Source organism: Barbus barbus (assembly GCF_936440315.1).
Source record: "Barbus barbus genome assembly, chromosome: 37".
Lineage (NCBI taxonomy): Eukaryota > Metazoa > Chordata > Actinopteri > Cypriniformes > Cyprinidae > Barbus > Barbus barbus.
In genome coordinates this window covers 21,522,571-21,550,328 of record NC_136715.1, presented here as the reverse complement: position 1 = coordinate 21,550,328, position 27,758 = coordinate 21,522,571, and the positions used below count along the sequence as shown (strand labels likewise).

General features: G+C 36.7%; 2 protein-coding genes across 2 annotated transcripts; both read right to left on the bottom strand.

Annotated features, from left to right (window-relative positions):
• Positions 1 to 26: 26 nt before the first annotated feature.
• On the bottom strand, positions 27 to 12,832 carry itih3a.1 (inter-alpha-trypsin inhibitor heavy chain 3a, tandem duplicate 1). Its single transcript, XM_079396227.1, has 22 exons — positions 12,682 to 12,832; positions 12,228 to 12,260; positions 11,528 to 11,551; positions 10,454 to 10,608; positions 10,255 to 10,359; positions 10,005 to 10,167; positions 8,933 to 9,043; positions 8,424 to 8,552; positions 8,114 to 8,230; positions 7,851 to 8,019; positions 7,357 to 7,482; positions 6,392 to 6,573; positions 5,344 to 5,532; positions 4,741 to 4,880; positions 4,454 to 4,611; positions 4,289 to 4,315; positions 3,844 to 3,897; positions 3,644 to 3,757; positions 1,970 to 2,171; positions 1,667 to 1,839; positions 630 to 741; positions 27 to 545 (listed from the first exon to the last, which is right to left on the bottom strand). Exons 1-22 carry the CDS (start codon positions 12,775 to 12,777, stop codon positions 407 to 409), a joined length of 2,718 nt encoding a protein of 905 aa, XP_079252353.1. The 5' UTR covers positions 12,778 to 12,832; the 3' UTR covers positions 27 to 406.
• Positions 12,812 to 25,885, bottom strand: LOC306856772 (inter-alpha-trypsin inhibitor heavy chain H3-like). The gene is made up of 20 exons (XM_079396228.1): positions 25,685 to 25,885; positions 23,433 to 23,599; positions 23,212 to 23,316; positions 22,940 to 23,102; positions 22,726 to 22,836; positions 21,993 to 22,121; positions 21,793 to 21,909; positions 21,547 to 21,715; positions 21,244 to 21,360; positions 17,401 to 17,582; positions 17,120 to 17,305; positions 16,899 to 17,038; positions 16,661 to 16,818; positions 15,414 to 15,440; positions 15,227 to 15,316; positions 14,995 to 15,108; positions 14,695 to 14,896; positions 13,923 to 14,095; positions 13,464 to 13,575; positions 12,812 to 13,367 (listed from the first exon to the last, which is right to left on the bottom strand). Exons 1-20 carry the CDS (start codon positions 25,796 to 25,798, stop codon positions 13,229 to 13,231), a joined length of 2,715 nt encoding a protein of 904 aa, XP_079252354.1. The 5' UTR covers positions 25,799 to 25,885; the 3' UTR covers positions 12,812 to 13,228.
• Positions 25,886 to 27,758: the final 1,873 nt, after the last annotated feature.

Here is a 27,758-nt window from a genome sequence, read left to right as displayed (position 1 = left end):
TTCATAATTACCTTCACTTGAAAGAGTTAGAGAGGCAAGCTTTTATTTTGGTGGAACTTTTTTGACAACAGGTTTACAGATGTTTTGCATTACAAATATAGTGCAATGTTATAATCATCTCTTCACAAAATGTTGGAAATTATACAAATGTGACAATAAAGCATAAGTGGAGCACACTGAAAATGATTGTCAAACTCACAGCACGTTCAGAGATTGAGTTTGCTGCATTTACTGTGAACCAAGCTGCTCTGAGACACTGTATTGATGTATTGAGTATTTAAAAATCAATATATTGGCTAATGGGCTAATTTTAAGAATGGCATGTTCATATTTTCATCTCTTAAGTCTTCCTCTTATCATCTGTTTGTTTACAGCTGTCAGTCATTGTTTTGTCTGGCTTTCAGACTCAGATTGTCTTGAAGAGACCGGAGACGATATATTCTGTGTGAGCTCCATCGAGGAGCCCGGTGCCGTTATTGTGAATAAACCAGCAGGGCACATTTTCTCCGTTCTTCACATCCTGTCTGAAATCTTTCTGCCAACCCCTGTTGACACAGAATAATGCAGCATTAAAGTAATATTGACCTTTCACGTTCAAACTGGCAAACTGTGCAGTGTCTTAAATTCACCTGGTAACTACAAGCTCTTGTCCTTTCACTAACATTATGGCATCTGGTTTGTTTGGATCCTTTCCTGGAAATGGTTCACTCACTTCAAACTCCAATCCATGGTAGAACTGACCTAAAGAGAGTTGAACACAGATCAGCCATCACAGACCGTGCTGCTTGATGCAATATGAAAGCAATATTTCAGACTCATCAAGAGTTAAATTGACAGCATTTGATAACCACAAAATGTTTCCACTTGTCTATCCTTTGGGTTACAGTGAAACACATTGCCCAATTTCTAAACATTAAAATACTTACTATTTCAGTAGAACAGACACTTTATGTTAAAAAATGTAACATGATTTTAGTGTGAAAAAAAAAAATCACTTATTTTATTACAAATTTTTTCTGTGTTAAATTTATATCCAATTTTATAGATTTGTTGCCATGATAACCAAACCCTACACCACCATAAACAACAAAATTGAATAACATTAGAACATAACATAAAATGTTTTAACAGAAGAGACGATATAAGTGCTTTTATAAAATCCTCCATAAATCGGCCCCTTTCATTGTAAGTGCTTCACTCTAGCCTTCATTTATGCATGTTGTTTTTAAAGAAGAAGAGGGATGAGTTGGTATTATTTTTGTGGTATTTCACATTATACCACAGTAGGTAGAGCAGCTTAACTTACACTGAACCTGGAATATTCCTTTAACCATCTCTGCTTCTTTTTTTTATTTTTTTTTCCAAAAATTCAAACTTTTGTGTTGAAGTTTTTAATTTTAACACAAAATATTATTTGGATATGTTAAAGGGTAGGAAAATAAAAAGGTATAAAAGTCCATGGACAAATATAGCTCATAAAAAGTTTATAAATATTGCTTAGTATCATAAAATCCCCTGAGAAATATTATTGAACAAAAATATATTACAGTGATTTTCCTGGGAATTTTTTTTAAAGCTTCAAAGGTACCAAGTGTGACTCAAAAATGAAGAGGCCAAGAGGGTTAGCGTGACATATATAGTGTGGTAAGTTCTTCAGAGATTTTACCAAGCAGGCCGTGGACATTGCTTGAAAAGAGGTGACTGTCCAAGGTGTAGAACCCGAGGTAGTCCTGATGATACGGGTGTTTCTGCCAGACTTTGTGCAGGATAATAAGAAACTTGACTGAGTTCCTTAAGGTCACTGTTAAACTGCGATCTTTGATCACCTGCAGATCCATGCTGGAGAAAGAAGGACAAAGTTCTGTCAGGATGATGAGTCTTTCCCCCGTTCCTTTTTGAAAGGGTTATTTCAGTTAGCTTATAATGACTTGATAGGAATGAAGTGAAATGATGATATTATGCATCTTACTTGGCCCCTTTTACTGTGGCAGTATCCGTCCAGAAGAATTTTGCCTGTGTTCCCTTGTCAGACACGGAGATCTCCTTTGTACTCACCATGATTCTGATACCAAACTTCTCATGAACAACCCCAAAGCGCCCAAAATAGGTGTGCATCTTGCTTCCTGGGAAGACTTTCTTATCTCCAATGGTTTGGCCATTGACCACAATACCTGTGGAGCACCAAGAAACCAAATAAAACTCTAGAACTGTAGACTATAGAACATTGTGGATTCCATTCTGGTTTAAAAACCGTATTTCTTTAACTGATGTAATGTTAATATAACGACCTATTGAAGTTCTGAAATCTGTTTTGTACCTATACTGATAACCATTCAAATAATTTGGTGATGAGAAACTCACATGATGAACCAAAGCTCACCACAACCTGAGAAGGCCAATACTAATGAATATATATATATATATATATATGTATATACGGTAGAAGGTGCACAATGTCATTCACACAAACACTAAACACCTTCATGCTGACACTCGTGAAATATGCATTAAACATCAAGTTAACAACATTAGATGTAACATACAACCCTAATAAACATAACTGATAAAAAACTAAGAAGAAACATAGTTATTTCAAAGAAAAAAAACATCAAATTTAAAATATTTTTCACTTCCAAAAAAAAATGTATTTTACGGTCTGAAATGTCTATTACAGTTTTTCACGGTATATAGCAGGGGAACTTACCATTGACCATTTAACAGGTTTTTACTGTAGCATTTTCATTTTTTTTAACAGTTAAAATCACCGTCCATTTTTACAGTGATGTTGAAAACATGGTAGCAACATGTTAAATCATGCTAACAATGTGGTAAAACATGTTAAAACATGGTAGCAATGTGATAAATCATGGTACAACATGGTAAAACATGCTAAATAATGCTAAAAATGTGGTAAAACATGTTAAAACATGGTAGCAATGTGATAAATCATGGTACAACATGGTAAAACATGCTAAATAATGCTAGCAACATGATAAAACATATTAAAACATGGTAGCAACATGATAAACCTAACATTGTAAAACATGCTAAAACATAGTGGCAACGTGATAAATCACGCTAGCAACATGTTAATCATGCCAAAAACATGTTAAAATATGTTTGCAACATCTTAAAACATTCTAGCAATGTGCTAATCATGCTAATCTTCAAACTTCAAGCTTTTCAAAGTTATTTAAAACTTTTAAACAAGGCTTTTTCAAGCCAACATCAGAGTGTGTTTACAAGTCAAGTCAAGTCGCCTTTATATTATGGAGGATAGAGTGTCAGTAATGTATAATAATAAGATTAAACACTCAATTTTCAGTTAAAGGCATTTCATTATTGAATTCAGAGGTGTCTTTGTATAGCTCAGTTTAGTTTAAATAGTATCTGTGAAAGCAAATTGACGATAATCACTAGAAATGAAGTGTCCCCAACTGAGCAAGCCAGAGGCGACAGCGGCAAGGAACCAAAACTCCCTCTGTGACAGAATGGAGAAAAAAACCTTGGGAGAAACCAGGCTCAGTCGGGGGGCCAGTTCTCCTCTGGCCAGGGTACAAACTTTACTCATCTAGTTAAATCTATAATCCTGTTAGATTTACTGAATCTGCGATGTCAGGAGGGGCAACCTTTATGTTCTCACCTGTAAGTGGGTCTCTAACCAGGTTGAAGATGGTACCAGGTTTGTCATCAATGTTGAAGCACAGAGCATCATTCTTACGTGGCAGCTCAATGATGAAGTGTGGATCTCCATCAACTGTTACATTGGCAAATTGTTAGAACAGCACTGCTGATGTGACTTATGAAGCTTACCTACATTTCACATTCCCAGTATACATTTACCATAATATGAGGGTGCAGAGTACTTGGGGTAGCTGGCCGCTACGGCTGTGTAACCTGCAAATAAGACAATGATCGAACAAAATAAATGACAATTCAAATATGAAAAAAAGTAAATGAAACTCTCATTCACATTACGTTGTTAAGTCGTGACGTATCAAAAACTGTTCCCAGGTCCACATCTCTACTCTGTTTCAAGTAGGAATACTACCCCAACAGCCGTTCATGAACACTATTCACTTATAATGCACCTTTAAGCAAAGCTTTTAAAAATTGCGATGTCCACTACAGTCTCCCTGGGTCATGACATCAAGGACACGATTTATAAAAAGTTAATCACTGTTTGGCCAACTCAATTGGGATCATGAGTTTTGGTAGTAGTACAGCACAGCATGTTTATGTATTAGCACCATTTATTGTTTGCTTTTGGATCTTAGGAGCGGCTTACCATATTTTTGTATCTTTCCGCGTTCCTCTGTGAATCAATGTTGAGAAAAGAGTGAGTATCATATAACATATAATTTGTCATATAGTTACAAATTCATGGAGAACACTATGTCTTTATGCGCCATTTCCAAACTTCTGCTTGCTTTATTTGACAGTTTAGTCATACCTTCAGTTAGCTTGTCAGCAATAAATGTATTGTCTTTGGTTTCATCTTCAGGTTTAGTGACGACCATGGAGGTAAGCGGTGTAACAAAGTTGTACTTTAACGAAAGGCACAGAGCTTCATCAGTGGCATTTACTTTCTCCTCTGGTGTACCCTTGTCTCTGTCAGAAAATATTGTTTGTATTATAATTGATTCAAAACTTCTGTTTTAAAAGATTATGAATGCCCAATTAAAATCAGTAAAAATAATTCAGACAAATGATATTTGTCAAAAACGTTTTCAAACAGACTTCTTATCCAGGAGCTCCTGGATGGTCAGATATGCCCAGAGACGCTCAGTAAAGTCCCCAAAGATATACTCTTCATCAGGAAATATGGTTTCCCACTTCTGAGTATTTGCTTGGCCTTTCAGCTCAAAGTTATTTTTGAGCTGTGCCAAAACAAACAAAGTGAGATTAGTTTTTCAAGTCAATGATGTAAATTCACTGAAAATAGTATTACACAATCCAGTGATATTAATGAGGCTATGATCTATGGATTCATTGGTGATGTAATTGAAATGATGCTATTTAAATATTCTCTCTTATCCAGTTTAATATACAGCAGAAACGGTAAGTAAGTCTGATATAGCAACAATGGCTCAACCATTTGTTTGTTGAGCTATTCGTTTGACCAACCAATGGCTAGAGGCACAGAAATTACACATTCCTCTTAAATTATTTGTAATCCTAAAGGCATTTTATCTTTATTTATTTATTTTTTTTCACACCGAAATGGAGATATTATGCTTTTATGCTCATACGTTGAACCCCCAATGTCCAAATTTATAATTGCTTATAAATACTGGCACTATGAACTATGTATACGTGTGACAGGATAGTGTATTTACTCACCCCTTGTGCGAACACTTCAATTGCAAAGTTGTCTATTTCATTTAAGTCATTAAGTCGGCCGGCAACCATGATCTCAGAGCCATTGTACAGCTGTTTAAAATGGCTTCTTGTCAGTGAGTTAACGGTGTTCTCTGGATAGTGAAAATGCACTTCTGAGAGTAGAGGACTTGACACTTCTTCATAAAATCCCTTGGTAACAAATCATTAGCAAACCATTAGCAGTATTTTCTTGAAAGTCAGCATTACTAAAAAGATCAACATCTTATTTAAAGTCTAATCACAATTACATTAGACTGGATCATTATCAGGGTTGGCTATGGATGCACATTTCCCAATTCGATTCCAATTCGCAAGGTTTTGAGTTGACTTAATTATTTAATTTAATTGAACCATTTTATTTGGGTATATTTCTATGGAAGCTTGTTTCTGCCATGGAATTTATCTCACAATTTTGATTTTTTTTCACAGTTGTGAGGTAAAAAGGCAGATTTGCAAGATGTTAACCCGCAGTTTATAACTTTTTTCTCCAAATTGTGAGAAAAAAAATCACAATTACCTTAGTTATTATTATTATTATTATTATTATTTATCCCACAGCTGATACAGGCTTCTATATATTTCAGTTATTGTCAGACTTTGTCTCGGTGTCTTGTGCTTCCCCTCCTCTCGTGCCCTGTTCCTGTCCTCGTTTGATGTCATTATTAGTTTATTAGTCCCCAGCCCTGTTTTATTAATTATCTAGTTTTGTCTCCCCTTCTTAAGCCCTGTGTTTCCCTGCCTCTGTGTCTGGTCTAATCGTCATTCTATTGTCATTCCATGTCTCCAGCGGTCCCTGAGTTTGGCTCAATAAAAGTACATGTTTGAAGAGTTCCTACGCCTCCTTGCTCCTACATGTGTTGTGACAGTTAATAATTTTTTTATTAATTTACAGTAATTTAAAATACACAAATTTGTTAAAAGAACTACAAACTAAATTAACAACAGGGTCCAATTTATACAGTACAAAGGCTATTTATTTAGCCGATACAACATTAGCTCAGTTCGCTACCTTTAGCTGAAGTGGAGCATCAGAGTCCTCGTAAATCCTGCGAACAATGCCATTGTTCTGCTTGCTCAAAGTATCCAAAAAGCCATAGTTTGCATCATTACCAAAAGCCAAACTGAACAGAGTGATATTCCCATCAATGTTGTGACGAATGCTCTCTTGCATCTCAGGAAGAGTTCTCTCATCTAAAAATGAATAAGTTTTATTATTCCATCACAGACATCAAAAAAAGTATAACAGCTGGTGTTCTTTAATAAGTTAATGGAAATGACACTAGGGCTGTTTCCTGTATGTTTCTTTACGGATACTCCTAGTCAATGTTGATCATCAAGGATAATCATGGAAACAGTAAGGTTGTTGGTACGCTGTAAAAAGTGATGCTGCCTTAACTTAAAAGAATTTAGGAAACCCGTTGCCTTAAAATTATTAAGTAAATAATAATAATAATAATAAAAAAAGTTAAGTGAACTTGACAATTCACTTAACTTATACTTTTTTATTATTAATTACTTAATCATTTTAAAGCAACGGGTTTCCTAAACATTTTTTTAAGTTAAGTCAACTTATCACTTTTTACAGTGAGAAGCGTATTTATGAAATATTGTGTGTCATCAAGCAGCACGCAGACTCAGTCAGAGTAAAACAAGCAAAGTTTCACAAAAGTAAAATATTTCATTGTGTTTGGGGCAAATATCTGCACTCCTTGAATGCCGAATTTGGGGGCTGTAGCTAACTGCTGTAATCACTGTAAAATAAAATAAAAAAATAGTTGTTTCAACTTAAAATAATTTGTTACCCCCGCTGACTTAAAATGTTTAGTTTAGTCAACTAAAATATTTCAGTTGTCCCTTAAATTAACATTGAGTAACTTAAAATTTCAAGTTGACTAAACAAAAAATTTCAAAGTCAGCGGGGGTAACAAATTATTTTAAAACTTTTTGAAACAAGTGTTTTGTGAATATACATACATGTATTTGGTTCCCCATCAGTCAGCAAAATGATCATCAGTACCATGTTCTTTGGGGCTGTACCATTACGTTGCTCATCATACAGCATCTTCACACCATGTATGACAGCATCATGCAATTCAGTACCTTAGGTAAAAACAAAAGTGCTCATGTCACAAATTTTTGTATTCGATTATTGATAAATTAAAAAAGAAAAGTGATTTTGTCCTAATTTCCAGATGTTTACATTGAATTCCAGATTTTTACTGTGAACATTTGCACATTGAAAAGTGATAGTAAACATATTTTGTCTGCTTTAGGATTCTTTCACCAATTTTTTAAGGGAGGAGTTATGTGCAATAAAATGCTTTTAACCCTCAGTGTGCTCTGTCTTAATCACTGTGCATTACTGTCTTGCTTTATGTGATGTTTCCACGTGGATTGCATACAATTAATCATTCATAATTTGTTCAGTGATAAATTCACTTCCTTGTATATTTCATATTCATACTTACCACCAATAACTTGAATTGTTTTGACATATTCCTGGGCAGCTTTCACATTTTCCGGTGTTGCTTTGCTTAAATATGGCTGCCATACAACAAAGGTACTTGAAAATACAATTATGGCAAAGTAGTCCTCCTCTGGGAGTTCATCCAGAATGGTAACCAGAGCCTCTTTAGTCTAATTTCGACAACAAACACAGTCAAACATCCAAAGTACTGACAATCTAAAATTGAAAACAGTCTTTTCTCATTGAACAGACATCGTAACTCACCTGTTCCATTTTATTTCCCACCATAGAGTAGCTGTTGTCTATCACAAAAACAACCATTTTTGGTACCCTTGGAAGATTAGCCGGTGCGAAAAAATGCACAAAGTATCCATTTACAATCTGTAGATGATAAACATATTATTTACGTCTTACTCTTTGCGCTTTCCCAATAAATAATTTGTAGAATAGATGAACAAATTCAAACTTTAACATAGCATGTGTTAACTAGCAAGCCACAGAAAAGTATCCTTTTCATTTGTTCATTTGCCATGTCTTTATCAGGCATGTCTTTATCATCCTAATGAAATCTGACCTGGATATCACCGATGTCATGAGCACGGTTGACATCATACTTAATGAAGAAATCTCCATCGATGAGTGTCCCGTCACATTCAATGCATTTCCTCTGTTGATCCAGTGTTGGAGAGAAGGACACATGGGCCTGAACAAAGATCAAATTGTAATCATTATTACCATCAAAGGGCAGTTGTGGTCTAATGGATAGAGAGTCGGACTTATAACCCAAAGGTCGTGGGTTCGAGTCTCAGGTCCAGCAGGGGTTATAGGTGGGGGGAGTGAATAACCAACAGTCTCTCCACCCTCAATGCCATGACTGAGGTGAGACTCTTGAGCAAGGCACTGAACCCCCAACTGCTCCCTGGGCGCCGCAGCAATGGCTGCCCACTGCTCCGGGTGTACGTTCACTACTGTGTGTACACTTGGATGGATTAAATACCTTCTTAGTTACTAGCATTATTTACTAATAGTGTTTTATATTGGTATCAGTGCTATTCGTCCATGCAAAGATATTTCAATCATCACCTTCTTGTCAGTGACAGTTTTCTCTACTAAAGGGAGCAGTTCATTGGTGATGAATGTACCGTAGGCGTCCACAAATGCAATTCCCTGAGGTTCAAAAATATCTGCTACAATCTGTGGATGAGAGACACGACAGATTATGGTTATTTTATTTACCTTTCTTTTGATAATTTTGCATTTAATATGCATAATATGAATTCGAGCCAACAAGTCATTTATTGTTTAAATAAGAGGTGTTCATTCATAGTATGAGAGTAATTATTACTCTTAAAATTCTAAATATTGTCTTTAGTATATTTTTTTTATTGTGGAAAGATGTTTTAACAATGACATGCATTATATATCTACAGTATATAATCACATAGATAGGCGGGTTGTTGGCAAATAACATGTCCATGAATATTATACATTTTTACATTTTGAAAGGAGTAGTTCACCCAAAAATTTTAATTTGCTGAAAATTCTCACCCTCAGACCATCCAAGATGAAGATGAGTTTGTTTCTTAATCAGAGCAGATTTGGAGAAATTCAGCATTACATCTCTTGCTCAGCAATGGATCCTCTGCAGTGAATGGGTGCCGTCAGAATGAGAGTCCAAACAGATCACAATAATCCACACCACTCCAGTCCATTAATTTACGTAAAGCTGCATGTTTCTAATAAATCCATCAAAAAGTTTTTAACTTCAGAACATTGCTTCTGGCTAAAGTACTGTCAATAATATTACTTTCTCAAATGTATCAGCTGTTTGGACTCTCATTCTGACGGCACCCATTCACTGCAGAGGATCCATTGCTGAGCAAGTGATGCAATGCTGAATTTTTCCAAATCTGTTCCAATGACGGAACAAACTCATCTACATCTTGGATGGCCTGACGGAGAGTAAATTGTTCATTTTTGGGTGAAGTAGTCTTTTACCATAAAGAGTTTAAGTTGAAATTTTAATGTACAAATTAAAATACCACCATTAGTTTTTTCACGTTTTTTGCAGTACACTTATTGACAAATGATTTTTTAAATTAAATGTGGCTTCTCAATCATGATGTTATAAAATCTGCTGTGGTTAATAATGAACCTCAAAGTGCTGGACCAGCTGTTTTGGTTTGACACTGATCATGAGCTCATATTTGCCAAAATGTCGCTGAAGAAGCTCCTCATGGGTGAGAATAAATATGACACTGCTGTCTGCTGCGACATTCACAGTAACAGAAAACTTCTCCATTTTTCTACCAGAAGCCCTGGAACACCAGAATACCAGTTAGTTAGTAGTACATTAACAACAAACAGTTTAAAGTTCACTTGATTCCCTGTTTTCCTCTTCTCACTTGACTAAACCAGCAGTCTGGCCAGATGACACGGCCTTCTGATACTGCTGCTTGGCCTTCTCTTTTTCCTTCACCACACCTGTGTATGTCTTGCCGTCAATTTCCCTGAAAATCCCAAAAATGTGTCACAACCTGCTGCAATCATTTTTGAAACTGAGTCCCTCTGATTTTAAACTGAATCAGATGGAGAAGGACTGACATGCTGAAGTTGGTGATGAAGGATTTCTTGGGTAGATCCACCTCAAAGGACACTTCCTGGGAGACGTTGGCCTTATTGAGAGCTTTAGTGGTCATGACTGTGTGGGCAAAACGTGATGTCACCTTGCAGTCCACCTTTATGCTCTGCACCTCTATCTGAAAGACAGAGAGAACAAAAACACATGGAGGCAAATAAAGAGTGTCACTGATCTATTGCTGTCTAACTGTGTCCTGGCCAAATTCCCTCTACTGGCTCTTGTCTATCATGGCCTCCTAATAATCCCCATACACTTGATTGGCTCAATGACTCTCTCTCCTCTCCACCTGTAGCTGGTGTGTGGTGAGCGCACTGGCGCCGTTGTACTGTGGCTGCCGTCGCATCATCCAAGTGGATGCTGCACACTGGTGGTGGTTGAGGAGAGACCCCCCCACATGATTGTAAAGCGCTTTGGGTGTACAGCAATACACAATAAAGCGCTATATAAATGCATCATTCATTCAATATGCATAATATATTATTATTATAATAGTAAGTACTTGTAAAATGTGTAACAAGAACACCTTAAAATAAAGTGTTACCAAAACGTTTTATTGCAACAAAAGCATTTTCAATCCGTTTCAAAATCTGGAAAGTTTTGGAAAGCTCATGCTCAATAAATCATTAATTCTCCACAACACTTTCAGGGAAAGGCTGGAATACAAACACTTTGCAGCTGTGATTACTTCTATTGACTTACTGTGGTCATTTCAGGACAGAGGTTGAGCTTGTTAGGTCAGTGTCAGATACGTCAAACAACCGATACTATTACTGAACTGATTTTATTCAGGTAAAATATATTAATATGAATTAAAACACATTTAATGTTTAAATTTGTAATACATCAATTTCATAAAATAAATAAAAAAATGTTTAAATGAACTGAATCTTTCATTCAGCCCATTCAGCCAACAAGTTTTTTTTAAGGATGAGATAAGGCAAAAATAACCCAGGAATTGCCCATATTCATTTCTAATAAACTTTTAAAGCCCAAAGTCTTGACAGACAAACGTGTGTGAAATGTAATGGAGTTCCCACCTCAGCACTGCTCACGCTTCGCTTCTGTGAGGAGACAATTAAACATTTTTTTTAGATGGCGACAAAAAAATGGTTTAGATGTAAAAGATTTTGCATATTAAAGTTAACAGACAAAAAAATATCCTATGTTTTGTGTATTATTTGACACTTTTCTAATTCTTGAATATAATTTCAATACTGTACATCAGTGGTTTTGAACCATTTTGACTCGAAAGGTCTCTCTTTGTGTGTTTTTTTTTTTTTTTTTAAACAGAAATAAATTATCTTAAAGGGATAGTTCACCCCAAAATGGAAATTTTGTCATCATTTACTCACCCTCATGTTGTTCCAAACCTATGTAAGTTATTTTCTTATGCTGAACACAAAAGAAGATATTTTGAAGAGTGCTGGTAATCAAACAATTGATGGTCCCCATAATATTATTTACCTATTGTGGAAGTCAATGGGGACCAACAACTGTTTGGTTCTTCAAAATTCTTCTATTGTATTTAACAAAAGTTAACTTATACAGGTTTGGAACAATATGAGGGTGAGTAAATGATGACAAAAGTTTCTTTTTTGGGTGAACTATTCCTTTAAGGATCAGGCCCACTTGGAATTTTGCTGAGGCCCACCAGAGAGCCCTGGCCCCCTTGGTTGAGAGCAGTTGCTTCACACAATCAATTGGCATAGCAGACATTTAGCAACATTGTTGCAATACCTTTAAGAGTCTGGTTATGCTGGTCTCACTGACCTGGAGGGACATAAAAGGATACATTACTGTCTGAAGACACATGCACAGATACAGCCAAAGTTGTGCTTTTGGCCTGCTTTTGGACTGGATAAGTGCCCCTTTTGCATGATATTTATTTATTTAATATTTTACTTAAATTTGGCCCGTGGCATAAATTGTCAACTATGGTGTGTCCGACAACTGCATGTAAGTTCTAATTCTGCAAGACTCTACAAGATTAGGTAATAACATTCCATTAAGCATTACAACAAGCAAATATCAGCAGGATTGCAAATGTGATATAACAGCTCAAATAAACTGTTTCATTATATTAACTGACCGTGAAGGCACACTGTAGCTCAAAATATTACTGAGTTAATGCCTATAAACCACTTCATTAGTGCAGCAAAACATGAGTGAATGACAACAAAACCAGACCTACCCATTGTTCATTTCCCTTTGAGACGACCAGAGTCTCAAAAGACCCTGAAGAAAAACAAATGCACACAAAGATGCAGAATATCCACCCCGCGAACATGATGAACCATCTACTCTATCACATTCAGGACTTCTGAACTCTCTAAAATCACTGCGTACACTTTGTACTTGAGCAAATAGTTATTTGAGTGGGAGTGGGGATTTGTGATCTTTGTTCCTAAATTGTTGATCAGTACTGAACATGCACACCATGGTATTTTTGTGTATATATTGTTCTTGCTCAAGTAAGTACTGTTCATGTTAGTATTTGGATGTAAAGATGGAGGATGGAAACAGAAGACATGTTTGGACAGACAGTTTATTTTGTAGTCACTGAATGCCAGTATATATATGTAAAAAAAACTACTATCATTAACAGCGTTGTAAACCAGCTTTGTCAGATTTCGCATTATATCCAAATAAACCCATCACATCTTATATACTTAAGACTACATGAAAGCTAACATGTACTTTGTGTGTAGTGCAAAGGTCGGTTGAGTGACAGATGTTGTCTATATTGTTTTGAAGAGACCAGAGACGATGTAGTCTGTGTGAACTCCATCGAGGAGCCCGGTGCCGTTATTGTGAATAAACCAGCAGGGCACATTTTCTCCATTCTTCACGTCCTGTCTGAAATCTCTCTTCCAGCCCCTGGAGTCATGTGGGATTGAATGAAAAACCTAATGAATTTTCTGTCTCTCTTGAGGTGTGAATTCAACAATGCATTTTATGTTCGTCTTCATTCACCTGGTAACTGTGAGCATGTTTCCTTTCACAAACATGTTGGCATCTTGTTTATCAGGGTCCTTTCCTGGAAACAAGTCACTGACCTCAAAGTTCACCCCATGGTAGAACTGACCTGCAGTAAAAAAGAATCCCAAGAAAGCTGATGTTAAAGAGATGAAAATTTGCTGTTACCCTCAGGCCATCAAAGATCTAGGTCACTTTTTTCTTCAGCAGAACAGTAAAACAGCTTTTTCTTCTTTTTTAGCTGAAATCATGGTTCTTGGTGATTGAAGAGTCAAAAAAAAGTATCACAATCAACACAGAATGAATATCTGTTATACAATATTAATATCTGTAATATTAATGTAATAAAATTTATATCTGGAACAATCAAATAATCACAGTATAATGTAAAAAGTCTTAACAAAGTTTCATCTATGTACAGTTCTCCTGCTAATATTTGAGAACATCTCATTTTACCGAGCAGGCCGTGGACATTGCTTGAAAAGAGGTGACAGTCCAAGGTGTAGAACCCGAGGTAGTCTTGATGATACGGGTGCATCTTCCATATTTTGTGCAAGATAATAAGAAACTTGACTGATTTCCGTAGGGTCACTGTTAAACTGCGATCTGCGATCACCTGCAGATCCATGCTGGAGAAAGCAAAAAAATGGAGGATGCTCAAAATTGAATTCTCGGAGAAGAAGAATTCATGCAAAATGCGAAATTATTTTCTAAACCCATATACATTTTTGTTAATTTCAGTTTTCATTTTTTTCAACTTTTCAACTATCCCTTAAAGGGGTCATCGGATGCCCATTTTCCACAAGTTGATATGATTCTTTAGGGTCTTAATGAAAAGTCTGTAACATAGTTTGGTTAAAATTTCTCAATGGTAGTGTAAAACAACACAGCTTTTACCCTGTCAAAAATAGCTCTGCTCACCCCGGCCCTCTCTTCCGAGCCGCGCTCTGTGACAGTAAACTTTAGCCACATTCATTGTGAGACTTGCTAACCTGCACATTATTAGGACAGGTTTTTGCAAAGATTCATTAAAAACCTTACACTCACTTCTTCCGGAGGTGAAGCTGGATCACGACTGATTCGTGCAAAGATTTAGGTAGGAGCATTCCCTTCAAAAACAAAAGTAATCCACTGTGTCTTCAGCGGCTCAAACAACTTGTAATAGCGCATGTCGCATCCGATGACCCCTTTAATCACCGTTTAATATAAATGTATTTCTTTCACTTACTTCTGTCCTTCTAAAGTCTTGTTGTTAGTCCATGAGAATTTTGCCTGTTTTCCCTTTTCAGACACTAAGATCTCCTTTGTGCTCACCATCAATCTGATGCCAAACTTCTCATGAACGATCCCAAAGTGCCCAAAATAGGTGTGCATCTTGCTCCCTGGAATGATCTTTTTATCTCCAATGATCTGGCCATTCACTACAATGCCTGAATATGATTAAATATGAGAAGAAAGAGAATAAACCTAATCACAATTACCCACAACTAAACTTTTTGTCTTTTTTTTTTTTGACAGAATGAATCACCTGTAAGTGGGTCTCTAACCAGGTTGAAGATGGTACCAGGTTTGTGATCAATGTTGAAGCACAGAGCATCATTCTGATCTGGCAGCTCAATGATGAAGTGTGGATCTCCATCAACTTCAAGACAACAAGAGTAAAACTCATGAGTAACATGTCAGATATTTTTCTTTACTGTAAAAGTTATCTTTAAAATGTATTCAAACTACAAAAAAAAAAAAAAAAAAAGACATCTCACCAAAATAGGAGGAGAGTGGCTTTTGGGTTTTTCGTTGTTGGCTTAGGTAAGCAATGCCAGGCATTTGAGGTTGACCATAGGCACTTATATCTTCACGTAGTTGTGTAGTTGTGAGATAGAGACATAGAGTGTTCATTCCAGAGATTTTGTAACACATTTAATATAAGACACTTCTTAATGTTCTTACCAGGTTCTGTTGTTTCCTCTCGCTGATCTGTGAATCAAAAGAACACAGTGTTAAGTTGTCACACTAGCCCCTCTTCAGTCGGTCACATTTTTGGGCCATCAGCATAATAATTATAAAATTCAAGCCCAAAGAACTCATTATTTGAATATTGTTTTTTCCATTGAAAAATATTGTCAGTGGCTTCTACAAAATACAATGGATGTGCATTTCAACTTCTGGGAGTTGGAGGTATAGGTTTCTATCACCCCACAAGGAAACACAGGTAGGTTTACTAGATTTATGGATTTGTTGAAGTTGGTGAGATTTGTCAGGGTTACATTTGGAAATAATTGTGCCATCATCTTTTGATTTACCTACCTGTGAGCTGCATATACACTACCTGTCTAAAGTTTAGAACACCTCCATTTTCTGAATTACAAAAAGAGGCTTGCCTTGGACATGAAGCACTGTCAGTGGACTACTTGAAAAGGTACTTTTAAAAAGTTCTAGTTGTTTTGTGTTTTATGCTTTATTTCAAAGTACACTGAGACATTAAACTGCATAATTCAAATCCAAGTGTGTGCGCAATTCCGTGTGATGGATGCATGAGGTGAAAATTTCCTTGCATGGATTTCACATCATAGCTTGAACACAGCAATAAACCTACTTAGTTTGAAAGTGACTTCTAGTAGCTAGTGCTTCATGAATCTCTACATCATTGATAATGGACAATGGACCTCCTCTGCCCTTTATAGCCTGAAGTATCCTTGCAATAGTTACACTTTAGTAAATTCAAATACACATCCACTAAATTCCACACAATTAAACTGTATTAGTTGTTCCAATTTAGTGGAAATTGGTAGAAATCTAGAAAAGAAAGTCATACAGCTCCCAGCAGGCACCAGACGTATATGTAACGTCAGGTTGACGTTGGACATGACGTCGGACAGACTTAGCATTTTCTTTGAAAATGAAAATCAGGTTGACGTCAATTTGACGCTGACTTAACGTTGGATTTTGGTTACACAACCTAAAAACAAAAAAAAATTAACATCAGCTGACGTCGGTATTGGACATTAATTTAACATTGACATTAGATGTTGAATTTACATTTAATTTTGGTCACCTGACGTCACAAACGAAATTTAACCAAATATCAACGTCTTATGAAGTTGTGTGCCTGTTGTGTACCTGCTGGGAGGTTTGGAACAACATAAGGGTAAGTAAATGATGACAGAATTTTCATCTCATTAAAAAACTGTAAGAACCTTCAGTCAGCTTGTCAGCAATAAGTGTTTCATCTTCATCTTCAGTCTCTGGTTTGGTGACCACCATGGAGGTAAGCGGCGTGACAAAGTTATATCTCAGAGAAAGATCTAGAGCTTGAGCTGTGATGTTCTCCTTGTCTTCTGGGGAGCATTTCTCTCTGTTAACACATGTTATTGAAAACAGTATAATTTTTGTCATTCTCAGGTAATATTAGAAATATTGGAGTGCATGTTTGACCTTTTATCCAAGAGCTGCTGGATGGTCAGATATGCCCATAGTCGCTCTATGAAATCCCCAAAGATGTACTCCTGATCAGGAAACACACTGTCCCACTCTTCAGCAATCACTAGACCCTCAACCACAAACTGGTCTCCCAACTGAAATAAGGTGTATGGCACGCATGAAACAGTACAATCAAACTGATTTTTATTTAATAGCTAATAGTTTGCTTCCCTTACCCCATTTGCTGATACTCCAGTCTGAAAGGTGTTGGTCTCAAATTCTTGTAGACGTCCAGATACAACAATCTCAGAGCCTTTGAAGAACTGTCTAAAGTGACTTTGTGTCAAGTCAGTTACAGCGTTGCCAGGATAATTGAGATTCACCTCTAAGAGAAGTGGAGTAGCCACCTCATCATAAAAACCCTATAGACATAGAAAATCATTCAGGACCTGGATACAATCTGGATCAGGTTACATTTATTAAATATATTTATTGAATATATAATATTGTAGAATACCTGTAGTTGAAGGGCAGCATCGGAGGCCTCATAGACTCTTCGAGCGAGTCCATCATTCTGCTTGGCCAATGTGTCAAGAAGGCTGTAGTCCACATCATAGCCAAATCCCAAACAAAAGAGACTCATGCTTCCATTAATAGCATTACGGACATTTTCTTGGATTTTGGATAGATCTTGCTGGCCTTAAACACACATTATTCATTGCAGACTGTTAAATCAGTATAACTTAAGGTTTGGATTTTATAAAGCAGAAGTTTTTAAACTTTTTATTGCCATGGACCTGAAATATAATGATCCCCCTTATAAGGGATACCTTTCTTAAAATAAAAAGGCAATTATATATTGTCTTAAACTGTTTAAAATTGTAAAGAACTTTATTGTTTCCCAAATTTAATATATAACCTTTTATTAGTGCTTAGGTAACCTGATTTTATTATAACATTTAGCTGGCGACTTTATACAGTACTTATTTTTTATGCATTTAGCATTTTATATACTTTGGCTTTCAAAGTCCAGGATGTTGATTTCTGCTTGACTAGTTAAAGGGATAGTTCACCCAAAAATAAAAAATCATTTACTTAGTTGTTCCAAACCAGTAAGAGTTTGTTTCTTCTGTTCTTCCAGTTTCTGGTCCCCAGTGACCTCCATATTACAACCCGAATTCCAGAAATGTTGGGATGTTTTTTTCAATATGAATAAAATGAAAACTAAAAGACTTTCAAATCACATGAGCCGATATGTTATTCACAATTAACTGAACTGGTCTGATCTGATCAGAGGTGCGTTTCCCAAAAGCAACTATGGTGAGTTCAGAAAAAAGAAAAAAGAAGGCCGCGCTTAGTGCTTTTCATATTTCATAACTGTTCAGTGTTTTCAGCCGAATACAGTTTATTTTAGATTTCAGACATTTAAATACACTTCAGTTAAGTAAAAAATACATTTAGTTTGCTAAATAGGCTACACACTGATTTCTATGGAAAGCGGCAATATTTTAAGAAGTCTATTTGCTGTTTCAATTATGACTGCGTGTTTTATTCCTATCAAATACGCATTGTGTAGGTTACTGTAAAGTTTACTCTGTTTTTCTCCCAGCTAACTGGTCACCAATTACTTTCATGTATTTCGGGAGAAATATGTCAATTTACGTGATATGTTAATCCGACAGAATCCGAATCAACATGATCATTATTGTGCCTGCAAGACACGTCGCTATGGAAATCATAAAATTATATGTATAGATTATTTAATTATTTAATATTGTGCTTTCGCATAATTACCACTGTACATTGACATATCACGAATTAAAATAAAATAAAATAAAATAAACATGTACTTGGGGGCCCTCTGGTGGCCAAGGGGGCCCTAACCAGCGGCATTGTTCGCTTATTGCTTGGGCCTGCTCTGCATTTAGGCATTTAGATGTGGGGAAAACGACTTGCTAAAGTTCAAACTGAGCATCAGAATGGGGAAGAAAGGGGATTTAAGTGACTTTGAGCGTGAAATGGTTGTTGGTGCCAGACGCACAACCATCTTTAGGGTTTACAGAGAATGGTCCGAAAAAGAGAGAATAACCAATAAGCGGCAGTTGTGTGGACGAAAATGCGTTGTTGATGTCAGAGGTCAGAGGAGAATAGGCAGACTGGTTAAAGGTGATAGAAAGGCAACTGTAACTCAAATAACCACTCGTTACAACCAAGGTATGCAGAATATCATCTCTGAATGCACAACACATCGAACCCTGAAGCAGATGGGCTACAGCAGCAGAAGACCACACCGGGTGCCGCACCTGTCAGCTAAGAACAGGAAACGGAGGCTACAATTCGCACAGGCTCAGAATAGAAGATTGGAAAAACGTTGCCTGGTCTGATGAGTCTTGATTTCTGCTGCAACATTCAGATGGTAGATGGTCAGAATTTGGCGTAAAACATGAAAGCATGGATCCATCCTGCCTTGTCTCAACAGTTCAGGCTGGTGGTGGTGGTGTTATGGTGTGGGGGATGTTTTCTTGGCACACTTTGGGCCCCTTAGTACCAATTGAGCATTGTTTAAATGCCACAGCCTACCTGAGTATTGTTGCTGACCACGTCCATCCCTTTATGACTACAGTGTACCCATTTTCTGATGGCTACTTCCAGCAGGATAATGCACCATGTCACAAAGCTCAAATCATCGCAGACTGGTTTCTTGAACGTGACAATGAGTTCACTTTACTCAAATGGCCTCCACAGTCACCAGATCTCAATCCAATAGAGCACCTTTGGGATGTGGTGGAATGGGAGATTCGCATCATGGATGTGCAGCTGACAAATCTGAAGCAACTGCATGATGCTATCATGTCAATATGGACCAAAATATCTGAAGAATGTTTCCAACACCTTGCTGAATCTATGCCACGAAGAATTAAGTCAGTTCTGAAGGCAAAAGTGAGTCCAACCCGATACTAGGAAGGTGTACCTAATAAAATGACCAGTGAGTGTAAATGCATATAGTATGGGCAGCTTGCATGTTTTGGAAGGCACTAGGAATACTGAAAGGTATATAAAGGTTTTAGAGCAACATATGCTCCCCTCCAGATGATGTCTATTTCAGCAGGACAATGCAAAACCACATACTGCAGCTATTACAACAGTATGGCTTCGTAGTAGAAGAGTCCGGGTGCTGAATTGTCCTGCCTGCAGTCCAGATCTTTCACCTATAGAGAACATTTGGTGCATCATTAAATGAAAAATACGTCAAAGACGACCACAAACTCTTCAGCAGCTGGAAACCTATATCAGGCAAGAATGGGACCAACACCAAAACTCCAGAAACTCATAACCTCGATGCCCAGACGCCTTCAAAATGTTTTGAAAAGAAGAGGAGATGCTACACCATAGTAAACATGCCCTCGTCCCAACTATTTTGAGACCTGTAGCAGGTATCAAATTTGAAATGAGCTCATTTTGGGCATAAAATGGTAAAATTTCTCAGTTTAAACATTTCTTATGATATCTATGTTCTATTGTGAATAATATATTGGTTCATGTGATTTGAAAGGCTTTTAGTTTTCATTTTATTCAAATTTAAAATTCGGGTTGTATTTTTTTTTTTTTTTTTTTCGTACTGTGGACATCGATGGGGACCAAAAATAACTTGGTTACCCACATTCTTCAAAACATCTGCCATTATGTTTAACAGAAGAAAGAAACTCATACAGGTTTGGGACAACTAGAGGGTGAGTAAATGATGAAAGAATTGCTTGAAATATAACAAATTGAAATAAATTAAAACAATAGTGTGCAGTCAATTTTTCAACTAATTTTTCAATATTTTTCAACTAAATAGCTTTTAAAAATTAAAAGCTAAAATATATTGAAGATTAAAATACATTTCAAGCAAAAAACAATATGTGTTTTCAATATGTCACTGCATAAGGCTCAAGTTTTCCAATTTAGTTTTCCAACTACATTTAGACTTTTATTTGAATATATTAGATGTTTAGTCCTGTCTGTTTACAATGCCTTAAAAAATTTGCATCACACAAGAATCATATAAATTTATTTCGCAAAGTTGAATTCTAGCGCAGAGTTGAACAACTTTTAACTTGACGTGGAATCTTAAAAATGTGTGCTTATATGTAAGGTGCTGCAAAACTAACTATTATATCTATTATATATTTATTACATCTATTTTACCCTGATTGTTTTTTCTATGAAGCCATCACACTCTCTTGTACACAGTTTGAAAACTCCTATTCTAAAGCCTATTGAATGCCCAACAAAGACAACATTAATTTATTAATAATTATTACCAAAGAAAAAAGTATTTAAAAAAAGTTTTGTATTCTACAAAGCCAATACACACCAGAGCTGGGTCGGCCATCAGTGAGTAGAATGATCATGGACATATCTGGGAAAGAGTCACTTTTTTCTGAGGTAAGCATGTCCACCGCATACAAAAGGCCGTTGTTTATATCAGTCACTAATGGAAAAATATGAGAGAATGTTTAATACAGCATCAGTAAAACTTAAAACCAGTAATTTACTGCAAAATAAAGACTTGCTGTACTGGGTTACTTGAGAACCATGGCTCAATAGTCCTTCCAGCTAGGCTATGATTTCAACCTTGTGCAGAATTTAGAGTCCTTTTATTTCACTTCATACTTACTGTCTCTCGCTTCAATAGTCTTGACAAATTCTTTTCCTTCTGTCACATTCTCTGGTGTAGCTTTGCTAAGAAATGGTCTCCATGACTCTATAGTGTCATCAAATGTGACCAGCCCAAAGTAATCATCTTCATGCAGGTCACTTAATATAGTCATCAGAGCTTCTCGAGTCTACCAACAGATAATCAGCAGATGATTCAAATGTACAAACTAGGAGGAGAGTATAGCAAAGTGTTCATTTGACTCACCTGTTTCATCTTCTCTCCCTCCATGGATCCACTTCGGTCTATCACAAATACCACATTTTTAGGTATTTGTGGCAAATCATCTGGGGCAAAAAAGTGTACAAAGTAGCCATTTTTGATCTGAAACAGAAACACGAGAACATTCGAATAAGGCATGATTAGTAACAAATTCATAATGAGAACAGGCTTTGTTGATACTGTACCTGAATTTCACCTATGTCCTGTGGGTGGTTCACATCATATCTGATGAATAAATCTCCATCAATTAATGTTTCTTTGCAGTCTGAGCATGTCTTTTGCTGATCCAGTGTAGGAGAGAAGTACACATGTGCCTGAGGAGGATCATAGAGGATCAATGTTACAAGCATAGCGGGAAGTGCCTTTTAATTCAAATTATGTGTATATGTATGCTATTTGTTATTTATGTTGTATATGTATGCTATTTGTTATGTATGTTATTTATTTTATTTAGTTTGGTTTGGCTTTTTGCTTTGTTTTATTAAGATATAAAAAGGCGTCCATATCAATTAACCAGTGTTAGAAGATTATTAGGTAAATGAGATTAAACTGTACTTTTTTGTAAGAATTTAAGTTTCAGGTTTGAGATATAAATGTGCAATTAAAAGTTGCAGTTATAAGATATAAAAACATACTCAGACTTGTGACATAAAGGTGCAATTATAAGAAATAAAAACAAAACATATGAAATCACAATTTGAGAAATTATCTATGCCAGTCACAGTAGTCATTTGTGAAATATTAAGTTGCAATTGCAAGATATAAACTCACAATTTTGAGATGTTTGTGATTACAAGAAATAGTTAGACTGATTGATTGATTGATTGATTGATTGATTTGACTTTTTGTTTTGTTTTGACTAAACATGCTTTCATTTTAATTAACCAATGTTAGGAGATTGGAAACTTTCATATTAACCTTTTTATCAGTGACAGTTTTCTTCACTAAAGGGAGCAGTTCATTGGTGATGAATGTCCCGTTGACGTCCACAAACAAAATTCCATTAGGTTCATAGATATTTACCATAATCTGTGGATGAGAGACACGGCCGATATAACATAGCGTCCAATATTTAAATATTTCAACTGAATATGTGCAATGAATGAGTTTGAGAGAGAAACTAATGATGGACCTCAAAATTCTGAACCAACTGTTTCGGTCGGACACCTATCATGATCTCATAGCTGCCAAGACGGCGTTGCAGCAGCTCTTCGTAAGTAAGAGTAAATGTGACCCGGCTCTGGGGTGCGATGTTCACAGACACAGAAAACTTCTCCATGTTCCTTCCCGAAGCCCTGAAAGGCAAAAACAACTCTCATTTCTGATAAGTGAGATTAGCAAATACCGAAAAGCAAATGTGTACTCTGTCAGCATTCCAAAGCTTTGCCAATGGCCTGTACTTACTTAACCAGGCCAGCAGTTTGGCCGGATGACACAGCGTTCTCATACTGCTGCTTGGCCTGCTCTTTTTCCTTCACCTCGCTGACATATATCCTGCCCTCAATCTCTCTAAAAAAACAAACACAAAATATTTCAAGAGGCACTTGTTGGTTTTGGGCATGCAAGAAAAAGATTGAGAGTGTAATATCTATATTTATAGCTTGTGCAATGAAAGGAGGACTAACATGGTAAAGTTGGTGATGAAGGCTGTTTTTGGTAAGTCCACCTCAAAGAACACTTCCTGTGATGCATTGGCTGTGTTCAGGGCTTTGGTGGTCATGACAGTGTGAGCAAAACGAGATGCGACCTTGCAGTCCACTTGCATACTTTGCACTTCTATCTGAGAGAGAGACTGATAGATAGTAAGAGAAAGTTAGAGAATCTATTGTACAGTAATAGTTATATTGAACTTATATTTAATATATGGTCAAAGCTTCAGAACAAATTATTTTCTTTAATAATGGATGATATCCTCAACATCCTAAAAGATTTTTTATTTCAGTGCTGCATGTTAAATTTGTATTTTATAACTGTAGTTATGACGACTCTCAGGATAGATTGTAAAATCTTTATTAACCTAAATAAAATGTGCATAGGTTTGGTTTTTGCGGACTATATCTGCTACACTGCTGCTGCACAGTGTTGCGAAAGACCAGACTGGGTTGGATCCATTTGCAGCTTTTATTAAGAATGGTCAAACAGGCGGGTCAATCACCAGCAAACTGAGCAATAGAGGCAAGGCAGAGACAGCGAGAATCAAAAGTCCAATAAACAAATCCAAGTCGGGGCAGGCAGAGAATAATCAGCAACGTAACACAGTCCAAGTTCGAGAGGTGCAAAACAAAACACGGGTAATAACGCTCAGAAATGACAGCCAGGGCAAATCAAGACTTTGCAATGAGGTGCTGTGTGTGAATGGCTTTTATGTGTGTGTGTTAATGAGATGCAGGTGTGGAGTTCAATCAGTCCCAGGTATGAAGCATGATAGGAATTGTAGTCTGAGGTGGCGTGCAACAGTAGTGTAGTGCAAGAGTTCATGTGGTGAGCGAGGGACCTCTGGTGGTGAGTTAATGCGAGTTCATGGCCAGGATTCGTGACACACAGCAAGTAAACTTGTTTCTGCTAAATGCTCGGATCTTATGATTAAAAAGAAACATGCTGCTGCTAGAAAAAGCAAGATCCTTGCACAGACAGGTGGTGCTGGGGAGGAGGAGGCTAAGATGAGGACAGGCATTGTGCACAGACATAGCATTAATTGACTACGTCCTGGTTATGCAGGTAAACGGTAATGAGTACATGAATCCGACTGGCTGGAAACATTGACTTGAATAAACCAGTTAGAATGCAAGTAGAGTTTCACGGCTGAACTATTAATTTTTATGACTTTGCAAAGCCATATTCACCACTTCTTGTTTGCATAATTCAAAATAGTGTGGCATGTGATTTAAGACCAAGAGGTGATTAGGCCTTTTTACACCAGGATGAATGTTCGGTGTCAAACTTCAGTGTGACTGTTCAAACTGACATGAAAATTCACATGCTTACATGCTTATTCACATGTTTACTCTTTTCCATTGCACTGAAAAGTTAGCCATAAATGCACACTTATGGTCATGTGCCCAGATGTGCGGCGGATGGAAAAAACTAATACTTGGTGGCAGTCACGAACAGGCTGTTTTGCCAAGCGATAATAAATAGGAAAAATTCGGAACCGGCTCTCTAGTCTCAGTACTCTTGATCAACACCATAGCAAATACAAAAATATGAATGGCTGTTTGAAAACATCTGTCCACCATATTTTTAATGCATAAACAGACAATGCTTTTCTTCTGCCTGCCTCTTTCTTTCTTAACTTTTGACATTCTTAACATTCTTAAGACTTCTGGTGTCAGCTGCTTTTAGTTATTTTAGCTGTATTACTTTAGTCTATTACTTCCGTATTGAAAAACAAGGTGGATAAACGCCACCTACTGTCAGAGAGTGAATTTACTTTTTCATTCAGCCTGTGTGCAATTTTTTTTCATACAGCATACGTATTGGTGTGAACAGGACTTTTTAGCATATTATTATTATTTTAATTTTTTTGGTCACATGTATCAGATTGTGGACCTCAGTGTGTTGTTCCAAGACAAGATTCCCAGCTGTCCCTCCCTGATGACAGTCTTGTTCAAAGGAGTATGTCAGTCATACTTTTGATAACATTGTTTAATTTTCTAATCAGATTTTGCTTAACAGTTAAATGACCCAAAATGTCACTGCTGTGAAGTACTTTCACATGATTTCAGCATGTTTAAAATTACATGGAACACTAATGGAGAAACTATCCCAAGATATTTGGTGTTCAAGGCATTCTACATTCACTCTACAGTGACACTCAAATGACACTCTTACCAGCACTGTGCTCTTGATATAGACTTGAGAAACCGAAAAACCTTACCTGTTTTGCTGAATTATTGTTTTGATCTCTGTCGGTCATAGTGTTTTGAGCTTTAGCAGTAAGAATCACACAAATACACACACACATCCACAGCATTACTTTCACTGCAGACATGGTGAAGCCTGGCTCGACTGACTTCCACCCTGGGTGTAAATGTTCTTAAACGAGACTGAAATGAAGAGAGAGAGACGGATGAATGCCCGCCTGTGTGTGTTGTACAGGCACTATAAGGGTTGCCAAAGGGGTGTGTGAGTGTGCTCAATAATCTAGTACATTCTCCACTGCCTACCCATTCCACCCAGAACAGACATCCATCCCTCTGTCCATCCGCATATATCCTCTGTCTGTCTGTACCATGTCTGTCAGTGGCAGGAAAAAGTATGTGAACCTATTAGATTTGGTTGATTTTCTGTGTAAACTGGTCATAAAATGCCATCTGATCTACATCAAAGTCACAAGTATAGACAAACACAATGTGCTTAAGCTAAAAACACACTAACAACTATAATTGTCTTTATAGAACACATCATATTAAACATTCACAGTGCTGTGGAAAACGTAAGTGAGTCGATAGCAACGTTACTTTATTTTAACACAAGTTATTTTGTGTTCTGAGCGGTTAAACTGCTCACATGGTCTTCAGAAATATCCTCTAGGTCCTGCACAATCTTTGGTTTTCCAAACTCTAAATTATACATTTAGCATATTTTAGTTTTCCCAGCAGTTGGGTGTAAAGTAAAAATGTAAAGTATTAAAAATGTATTTTAATGCATTTAATATATATAGTTTATACTCTATATTTTATAATCATCTGTGAAACAAGCATTTGACCATCATAGAGTTTTGCAAGTTCTGATGTGGGACTGCTGATGCATCTAAAGTTCTCTCTTTTTTTCATGAAAGTACAGATGCTTTTTGTGGTGTGATGAGAAACTCTTTAGACCCTCTGTTTGCTTGAATAACTCACACAGAACCTCTCATTTACCAGAGGTAACTCCTCTATACTGTATGTACTGAGAGAGAGAGTTAATGTGCTGTAAATTGTTTCCGAGAGCAGCCAAATGACAAGCAATCAAGCTGCTGAGAGAAATAGAGAGACGAGAGTGATCAAGTGTGTCAATGAGTCTGTTCATGGTTTTCTGGACTCCAGAGTGTCATGTCTGGTCAGCATTGCTAGGGCGCTAGAGTGTTTGTGTGTGTTTTGGTTTTCTCACCACTCCCACTTTAACAAGGCTGAAGTCAGATATGAAGTCATTCTTCAAAAGGTAAACATTCAGTTAGCATTGAAGCAACACAAGAGTTCTTCACATGCATTACTGATTAAACAAGTGAACGAATGAACTAACGAGCTAAATAAATATGGCATTCAAACTTATGCTGGACAATTATATAATGATCAGTATTTGTATGCACTTCACAAGTTTGTACAAAATCGAAGACCTTTGTAGCTTTATAAAAGTGGTATGCTGATAATACAGTTTTAATAAAACAATGTATTAAATTATTCATTAAAAACATTTGTCGGAAAACTGCAAAAAATAGGGGGACTGATGATCATTTGGACCCCCTTTTTTGTCCATGCTCTACCTTGTCTCTAAACTTTATTTTGGGGCTTCTGTTCGTCTATTTATCACATGCACTGTAAAACCGAACAGTGAAATTATTTAAATGAAATGAGTTAATTTCACTCAAATAATAATGAAAGTTCATTGGACTTAATTGAAATTGTTACGGAAGGGGACTCAACACAAGAGAGATTGTAAAAAGGTAAGATTTATTAAAGCTGATGAATGGTGATTGATGACTGACTGGGTGAGTTCAGATAGCAGATACTTTGAGATGACTGGATACTTGAATGACTGATCTTGGTGTCTTGACAGGAGCTTGTGGATATCGATGGTGCCACACACCTCACTTCTGGCTGGACAGAGACTGGGGAGAAGGATCTGGATCCTGGACACGGATGACGACAACACTTGGAGGAAACACAAGAGGTAAGTACACACAGGTTGGTAACATGTCGATAGCTGAGATAGCATACATGAGTCCACTTCATCTGAACGAGACCAGATGT

Coding starts and splice junctions, on each gene's coding strand:
- itih3a.1 (XM_079396227.1), bottom strand. CDS start 12,777: ATGTTCGCGGGGTGGATATTCTGCATCTTTGTGTGCATTTGTTTTTCT. Junction 11,552..12,227: donor GCATAACCAGACTCTTAAAG/GTATTGCAACAA, acceptor GTCTCCTCACAG/AAGCGAAGCGTGAGCAGTGC. Junction 5,533..6,391: donor ATGCTCCACTTCAGCTAAAG/GTAGCGAACTGA, acceptor TTTGTTACCAAG/GGATTTTATGAAGAAGTGTC.
- LOC306856772 (XM_079396228.1), bottom strand. CDS start 25,798: ATGTCTGCAGTGAAAGTAATGCTGTGGATGTGTGTGTGTATTTGTGTG. Junction 21,361..21,546: donor GACTATTGAAGCGAGAGACA/GTAAGTATGAAG, acceptor TTTTTCCATTAG/TGACTGATATAAACAACGGC. Junction 17,039..17,119: donor CTGGAGTATCAGCAAATGGG/GTAAGGGAAGCA, acceptor ACCTTATTTCAG/TTGGGAGACCAGTTTGTGGT.